This window comes from Sinohyriopsis cumingii, chromosome 14 (genome assembly GCF_028554795.1).
Source record: "Sinohyriopsis cumingii isolate HCF-2022 chromosome 14, ASM2855479v2, whole genome shotgun sequence".
Taxonomy (NCBI): Eukaryota; Metazoa; Mollusca; class Bivalvia; order Unionida; family Unionidae; genus Sinohyriopsis; species Sinohyriopsis cumingii.
The window spans coordinates 16,447,443-16,456,935 of record NC_142974.1 but is presented as its reverse complement, the minus strand read 5'-3'; the positions used below and the strand labels follow the sequence as shown (position 1 = coordinate 16,456,935).

The 9,493-nt window shown below is 34.9% G+C and overlaps 1 protein-coding gene across 1 annotated transcript; it reads left to right on the top strand.

Moving 5' to 3' along the window:
- Positions 1-1,075: 1,075 nt before the first annotated feature.
- On the top strand, positions 1,076-6,620 carry LOC149783324 (retinoid isomerohydrolase-like). Its single transcript, XM_089933368.1, has 2 exons — positions 1,076-1,261; positions 5,219-6,620. The coding sequence occupies exons 1-2, from the start codon at positions 1,076-1,078 to the stop codon at positions 6,584-6,586; spliced, it is 1,554 nt and encodes a 517-aa protein (XP_089789494.1). The 3' UTR covers positions 6,587-6,620.
- Positions 6,621-9,493: the final 2,873 nt, after the last annotated feature.

The following is a 9,493-nucleotide window of genomic DNA, read 5'->3' as shown; positions in this document are numbered from 1 at the left end:
AGATTCTTAATTTTTTAAATTTCAATATGAATTTAAAAAAAAATCAAAAACATACTATCCCATGAAAACATGATCATATATAAGAAATGATAGTTTCAAATCTGCCTATAGGAAAAACAATACTCGTTCTCCTATATATATATATATATATATATATATATATATATATATATATATATATATATATATATATAATTGTAATGACGAAAACATTCAATTGGGAGAGATTGTGTAAACTGAATATTAACATTTCAGTTTATTGATTTCAAGCTGTAATAAACACATCACTATAGTTTTAAAATCTGTACCATTTACATTTAATCTCGTATTACGTGTTTACATTAATTTAGAATGGTTGTTCTCCATAACTTTACCTGCAATTCATTTTAAAGTTTTCGAACTTTATTTTTCATTGGCAACATATAAATGCAATTTGAAGGATGATCAACCAACCAGGCTGTATCCGCAACAGCTCTGCTAGTACTGCAAATGAGAACTAGAGCACAAAATTGTTAAGACACCCTATTAATTACAAGTATTTATATATATGGATTAATTTGAACTAATATCTATGTGACACCTCTAAAGTCCATATCACATATACATAGATGAACATGTTACAAATGTGATCAATATTAGATATCCACTGTCCTTCGTTATCATCTGACACTGGCTGGTTCTCATGGCACATGTTATGACCGTAATCGCCAATTTTATCAGCCAATCGGACGCACGTGGGAGAAGGAGCAGCATGGATTAAGAGCATCAATTTGTACCGAACTGTTTGATTTACATACAGATTTCTGAAAGCTGCATTTCCATTGGCTAATTCTAAGGTCGCCGGAATATAACTCAAACATTTGATGTCAGATCTCTACGTAGGACTGTGGAGATCTGGCTTGAATCACAGTGAACATTTTGCAACATCGATCACATGTCACTGCAAATCACAGTGTGTGGCTGAGTTTTCAACACACTAATCACTGAACCTGGAAAATTGTTTAAATGTTTGTCGCTTTGTAAGCATATAGAAATTAACTCGCCTGAATCTGGAATGTATACGATTCTAAGACGAATGCGGTTAATTGAAGTTTTGGCGGTTGTGTTGTGCCTGGTGGCCATTGTGACGAGTTCCGATATTAATATCTCTCAAAATATCGACCCTCTTTCGACTCCTTTTTTCAAGACAAACCTGGAGGAGATGATGGACGTCCCCCTTGTTTTTGACCATCCCCTCCCTCCTTGGCTCAAAGGAACACTCGTAAGTAAACATTTGTCTTGGTACTTTATGCAGCAAGCCACAACTTTATACTAAATTTCTATTCAAATAAAACGTATGGCATAAGTTGAAATATTTTATTTTCTTGCAATAATGACATTTTTCTCTGAGATGCAATATATTTTAATGAGAGGACAAGATAATTAACATTTTATGTTTTAATTTTTAGATCAAGTCATGTTTGTTGTTTACCTGGAATTCTTCAGATTTGAGGAATGTAAATACCATTTAAGCTTTTCATCAAGATTATTTTTAAATAAAAATGATCAGATAAGGACACCGCTTGTATCTTATTGAAAATATGATGACGATTTGATATATCAATATCATGCTTAGGGTACCATTCCGACTCTTACCGAAGTTATCGGGTTGTCTAGACAGAATTTGATCTTTCTTCAACTATCTATCTAATATTGTGTAATTTCTGTGCGAAATTTTCTTCATCTATCTATGGCATGTTTTTTCTTTCTCTTACTGTATATATATATATATATATATATATATATATATATTGATATGCATATTTGATTTAATTTATATTTTATTTAATTTAATTGTTTGCTTGTCAGTTTTAATTTTTTATATTCCATTCGATGCTATTGTAATGGAACTTTATTTACAGGAATTTAGTTCAGTTCTGACTAATTTGTTTATTTTCGACGTAAGCAATTCTATTGAGACTTTGTATCTAATGCTGACCTAGTTCCTGACCTTGATTCAGAAATCAGTAAAAGTTGTAGTAAACAACGTTTTTTAAATTCTTTCTCAAAGTAACATACATAAAATGAAATCGATACCATACTTGGAGTACGCGACAAACAAAACGTCTCAATTAGGCTTTTTTTATCCTCAGAGGATTGACCCACATCCGGGCATCTATTTTGCATTGTAGCTAGATTTATTATTGATGTTTTGAGAAAGAATAGTCATTAGTGCCTTAACACTTGAGCAGTTAAAGTGTTTTATGCTGTGACCAGTTTTTTTTGCTAATTATTCTTTTCTTCAATTTGTTTTGGATTCAAGTTTCTTTTCCATGGAAATACTTGTGCTCTAAATTAATTATTGGACAAAGACATTTATCGAAATTCACACAGAATGTAAAAACCGGAATATTTTTTTCTGTGATTCAACAAAGCACAGTATACGTCATCTCCTTCCATTTTGAATATCATAGGGATTCGAACTCAGTTTCATTACGACTTTTTATTACTAGGACTTCTATTTTGTAATTCTTGGAATTTTTTGGATTTGATTCGTGAAACCGTAAGTTTTTTCCCTCATCTTTACCTTGTTTACATAAATTATAAATTATTTGTTAACTTTTTTACGCTTGTTGTTTTCACTTTCATCTTGTTACGTTTTGTAAGATCCAAAACACGAACTATATATATATATATATATATATATATATATATATATATATATATATATATATATATATATATATATATATATATATATATATATATATATATTAGCATGAACAGTTATAGTATATATTTATAAGTTCAATTGAGTCAGCTCAGGAAGATAGAGGTATATATTCAATAACGTGTTCTCGATGAGTAGCAAACGTTAGAATAAAATATTTTTCAATATTTCTTTCGTCAAGTTCTAGCATTCTATGGTGTATTAGTATCACATCAATTAAGGGAAAACATAACAATTGTATCGTCTATCAATCTATACGCACCATTAATGCCGATTTTATTTGAGGTCGTTGATACCGATGTGTTAATTGAATTGAGTCTGATGTCTGAGACCGTGATCATTGTCTGAAATGAACGTGTCCACCTCATTTCTCATTCATATGTTTAAAGCTGGAAGCTTTGTTGTCTTCATATGGCGTCTCGCTAAATTTGGCTTAGATTCCCTGAGTAGACATTGTTATAATGTTTTAGGTTCTTTTCGGGGTCACTCACTGAAGAAATTTATAATGCATGTCGAATGACCTTCGTTATAAGTACTCTTATAATATTTAGTAAAATACATAGGGATATTGTTGCAAAATATGGACATGTACTGCCTAATTTATTTAAGGTGATTATAGATTTGATGCTGGATAACAAATGCAGGTTTCCCTTTGGAGGTTTTCAAATGTTTGTGTGTTGGTTGATATTTAATGTAAATATGTTTTTACAATCCCTTTCCATACATGTTCACTATGCTGTTGTAAATGTGAAAAGATGTGTCTTCAGTGTTTGCGATCACGCTACACGCCTACCATTAATAAGCCCTTGTTCTAATGAAGTTATGACGATAGACAGAGGCCTAATCAGAAAGGTCGATTACAAAACTGCACAAACATTTGCTAATAGTTGTAGGTTTAGGCGCATCAAGCTAAGTTAATTCTCGGACCTCTAGGAATACCCATGAGGTCCCCTTTGGTTCCGCAGCCAAAAGGCTGGGAACCATTGATGTATACAATGCACCACTTCGTTATGGAAACAATGCATACAGTGCTCCACTTTGAGATTTGTAACTATAGACACCGCTTGGATATGGTAACCAGGTATACAATACACAACCGGTTTTGGTAATTATGCATACAATACATTGCTTTGATAAGGTAACTAGGTTTACAAAACACCGTTTTTATATGGTAATAATGTGTACAATACACCACTGTGATAGAGTACATATACATCGCTTTGACATGGTAACTATGTAGACAATAACGACTTTGATATGGTAACAATGTATAGAATGCACTGTTTTGACATTATTACTAGATATACATTGAGTGTGGTAATTGTTACTGTCTCATTCAAACATTATATTCAGATCCATTTTAATCCACATGCTATGCTTAGCACAAGAAGTTCCATCTTTTCTTCAAATTTATATATTTAATAATAATAATAATAATAATAATAATAATACTGATGATGCTCATCAAAACTGTAATGATTATCTTTTTCACCCATCATCATGATGTACGCTTTTAATCGCTTTTACCAAGCTAGTTTTGGTTTTACAATGATTTTCATAGGTATAGACTGTTGTCACAAGAGTAATTTTACAAACGGTTATTTTTTCCATCTTACTCACCGAGTGTTTCAATTTTGACATCACCACAATATAATTCTAAGTCTGGATCGATTCTGAATAGTTGTGCAAAACACTGACACCATCATCACGCCAAATACCGTCTGTTTTTCTCTCTGTGTGTGTGTGTGTGTTTGGAAAGTGCACATTTCCTTGTACATTGAGGAAATTATTTCTGGTCACAATAAATTATTCCTTCTGCAAAAGAGTCATCAGCTTTCATTGTGAGCATCAATATGACCCACGCTGTAAGTGCAAATCAATGAAAGGTTTTGAAGAAAACAGGATAATAGCTAGCGTTAATGGGCAGTCAGAACAGAAATATATATGGATAGTTTTAAAAAGTGTGTATAGGAATACTGTTTCTTGTATATGATTTTTAACGTCTATAAACGTCAAGTCAGAGGTGTGTGTCTGATCGGATGATTTCATTGCCAATAAACTTGGTGTCGTATAAGGTATTCACATGGGAAATAACGGTATTCACATATGACATTATATCTGGAATCATGGCAGCATTCATGAGTGGTACTACTAGTGTTCATTTATTCAAAAAAAAAGTTTTGTTTTTAACCCTGGCAAACATCTAAGGCACTCTTAAATACTCAACCAATGAAGATCGTATTTTCTCCTCTGAAGTGACAAGCTCTCAGAGTTTTAGTGTTTGCAAAAATATTCATAGAAGGGAGGGCTGTAATTCTAGCCTTATTTTCGGGACAAGAAGCAAGGTATCACTGATCTGACTTTTTGTATTTGTTGTTATATCTTTGAAGTGTCGGAATGTAACAGCCAGGATAAAGATGTAAAGATTTCGAAGAACACCATTACCGGCTAACATATTCTTGTCGTCAATGTTATGCATAAGTTAAGTTAATTATTGTTATTTTACAGATAAAAAATGGACTAGGGATATTCGAATTCGGACAAAGAAAATTTAGAAATGCATTGGATGCCTATGCTAAATTTTCCAGTTGGAAGTTTACTGGAAATGGAAATGCAGTATTCTCTACCAGGCTTTCTCGTTCAAAATCGTACAACGAATCCCTTGCCAAAAATGATATAGCTCCATATCTGACGCTGGACGGTACGACTCCCCCATTTAGCCTCCCAGAAAAAATGGAATCCATAATAAATGGTATGGACAACATGAATGTCAACGTTTATCGCTACCCTGAAGGAAGTTACGTCGCACTCAGTGACTACTGGAACTGTTACGAGCTTGACCCAAAGTCTCTATTAATAGTTGAAGACATTAAGCCCAAAGTTCCTAATGCCACAATACTGGAAAAGATAATTATGCTCAGTACGGCACATCCATTACCAGAATATGGAAAGAATTCGTTCATTACATTCGTAACGCTCGCGAGCCCTATCCCAGAGATGAAGAGCAAGATTAAGCTTATAAGAGTGAATTCTGTCCTCGAAAGAGAAGAGATTGTAAGCATTGATGTCGATAGGGTTCCATATATGCATTCCTTTGGACTGACTGAGAATTATGCAGTAATTATCGCCATGCCATTTTTCGTGGATCCCATCAACATGTTTAAAACTTTCACAGCTTTAGATGTGTTTGAATGGGACCCGAGTTCCGGAACTGATATGTATGTAATCAATATAAAAACTGGTAAACTACAAATTCTGAAAACAGATGCCATATTTTTTCTTCACACAGTCAACGCCTATGAGTACAAAGATGACATAATTTTTCTTGATATTGCCACTTACAATGACACTCGATCCATGCATATGTTTGATATGAGCGTACTGCCTATTCCTTCGGCTAGATCCCAGTATGTACCTGCAGATCTGAGGCGCTACAAACTTGATCTCTCAAAAAATAATGTGGAGGCATCTGTATTCCGGTCACCATCCAAAACTGATTTGGCGGATCACCTCGACTTCCCAGTCATCAACGAGAAGGTCCGCTCGCATAAGTACTGCTACGTTTACGGAATAACATACAACATGGATGGAGAGGATTTTCTACACATGGCATTGGTAAAGAAAGACGTGTGTACTGGGTTTGGGGACGCATTCTGGAACCAACCGTTTGCCTATCTGAGTGAGCCTTGGTTCATTCCGGCCCCCGATGCCAGCAGGGAGGATGATGGGGTCTTACTCCTTCCTATGCTCGACATACAAACAGGGAAAACCACCTTCACCATTTTTAATGCTACGGACCTGACTATAATTACTAAATCCATCCTTCCTACCAGTAACCCGTTTGCGACTCATGGCAGGTTCTTTAATGAACTTTAATAGAATATCAGTATAATAACAACAAGAATGTTAATATTCGTATACACATAATGAAATGACCAGATTAATAAAGAAGTCCTCACTCGGAAACATGCAATTTGAGATATCATTTTGACTCCTCGTTTGTAATTCTGTGCTCGCCGTGAATGGTATTATTTTAAAATCGTGTCCTCGCGCAAATTAAAAGACTATGCAATATTCAAACTTCAGTTTCTGATTGATACACTATACCTCCTGTGTAAATGTTTCACAAGGAAACTTACGAATTGTAGAAAACAATGTTATAACGATTGGAAGGCACTATATTAATTTGGAGCAAATTGCATTGTATATGAGCTGTACTAAACTTGTTTTGGCACTGCTTCTTCTGCGAAACAGCATCCTCTAAAGTTATGAACTAACAGCTAATGGTATTTGTAAACATCTGCAGAAAACAAAAACGGTGCCTTGTCAGGTTAGCTTGATTTTCAATGGGAGGGAATACTATAAACAAGGAAACTGCTTTCACATGCTTCACACACATATATGTACACACAGAAACACATGCACGCGCGGAGGGGAGTATGCACAAGTGCGACAACTCGGAGCCGAGATGAAAGTTTGTTTTTCTATTTTTACTAAGGACCAACATTTTGTTGATTTGTTAAGTGCTTCGAATATTGCTATTTTACCTCTGCCCAAAACATATACTTGCTCAGGACACGCCAAAAACGCATGCAAATTATACCTGGAATAAACACTGCTTTATTAGGCATTAAATACTTCTTTATCCCGCTTAGCAAATAGTGCAGCCACATTTCATCATATATGTAAATTGGTATTTGTAAATTACAGAAAAAAATAGTAAAATAAGTAAATATTGTATAATAATAATTTCGCGTTTATGTAGTTTTCTTTATTTTCACAAAAGTGACATTTCTGTATAGAGGGACAAGATTTCATCAATGTTATTTATTCGAAGTTTCGTCATAGAACAACCACAGATAGAATGTTCTGACTTTGCAAGTAGATGCTGTGTTGGATATGCCTTTAAAGATAAAACTGGGGGATAGTTGTGGATCAGAATGTCTTTAAAACATTTCAGAGAGATCATAATTGCCTTTAAAATTAAGTTGATTTTGTTTCAGAAGTTTTATTGTCCCTAGTAAAGATTTTACTTTCTCACGTTTGAAAAATCTTCATTGAGACCACCAGGGTTTCACGATGTCTTCAAAAGGCGAGTTGCTTGAGCGTGACGTACAATATTAATTTTTCTGAAGGATAAGAATATTTAACAGAAGGAGAGATACATAATATATTGATTCAGCATATGATATGAATGGTCATTTCGCATAAAAGCGCTTTGTGTTTCATTGGTAAGCCTATATTTGGTTTTGATAGGAAATTAAAAGAATTACAGGAAAAACACAAAATGGGATTGGAAGGAGGGACTGTTTGGCTTTAGAGAGAACTTATAGATACTACCGATGCTGGAGAGAGAGAGAGAGAGAGAGAGAGAGAGAGAGAGAGAGAGAGAAGGAAATGTAAGTTCATAGAAATAAAATTAATGAGCGCAAGAAGAAACGTTAGTAGTATAGTAGGGCGATTGAGCGACAAGGGGACTTTAATGTTAAATATGGTCCCGGCCCTTTGGCGACAATGGAAATTTAACATGGGGAGCACAGGATAGGGATTATAGCGACAAGGGGAATTTAACATGGGGAATACAGGACCGGCACTATCGCGACAAGGGGAATTTAACATAGGGAATACAGGACCGGCACTATAGCGACAAGGGGAATTTAACAGGGGGAAATGTAGCATGGATGTGTCTGTATAGGGACAATGGGAATTGAACATGGGTAATTTATGTAATATAGACAAGAATTACATTATACACAGACAACATTTTTAAAAAAAATTTTGTTTGAAAAGGTTAGGCATGAAAGTCAATTTCTTTTCGAGGCATATGAATGGCCCTGAAAAGGGCCTTTGGGTTTCTTCTTCTTCTTCTTCTTCTTCTATTTCCTCAACTTCTTCAGCCATCCCTTTATCTGTTCCTTTCTTCTTCTCCTTCTTTTCAGTCTCTGGCATCCAGTCAGGATGACCCATCGCTCTGAATTTATGTTGGATCTTGATCCAGTTCTTGTTCAGTTACTCAAATCTTTCTTTTGTCTTTAGGTTGTTTCTTTCTTTCGTCTCCTTTGTCCACTTTTCTTTGATCTTATTTACCTCTTGGGTCAGCACTGTTCTCATAAGTTCTTCAGCTTTCGTCAGCTGGTCCAACCCCCATTTTACGTGCAGCCACTCTGTCCAATACAATATGTTTTCTAGGAAGCACCTGACTTGGATGACATTCTCAAGTGCTTCCTTTAAACTTCCCACTCTTACATAAGGTAGGTCAATCAATTCTCTCAATCTCTTTTCCTCCTCTTCCATCATTCCTTTTACTATCTCTTTAGCTACCTTTAGACTATTAGCATAGTGCAGACACTCTTTTATCTTCCATTCTTTCGCTGTCTTTTCCATTACATAGGTAACATCCACTATCCAATAATAGATGCCCATTAAATTATTCAACAACTCCGTTGCAGACACCATCTTCATTGTCGTTATTCCGTAGAATGGCGCGAACGACGAACGCTATGAGTTCTTATATGAAAAGCACGGACGTGAAGGAAAACATCCCCTACTTTTCTCTTCTTATATTATCTACTATTCACACAGTAATGACTAGACAAATAACATGACCATATTATACTATCCACACACTCAAAGCACTAAAATCAAGCCCAAAATATACTATCTCCACACGGGAAGCAGCAAAATCATAACTATAATCTACTATCCACACACGGGAAGCAGCAAAAACAAAACCTTAATATACTATCCACATACGTGAAGCAGCAAAAATATAACCATAATCGA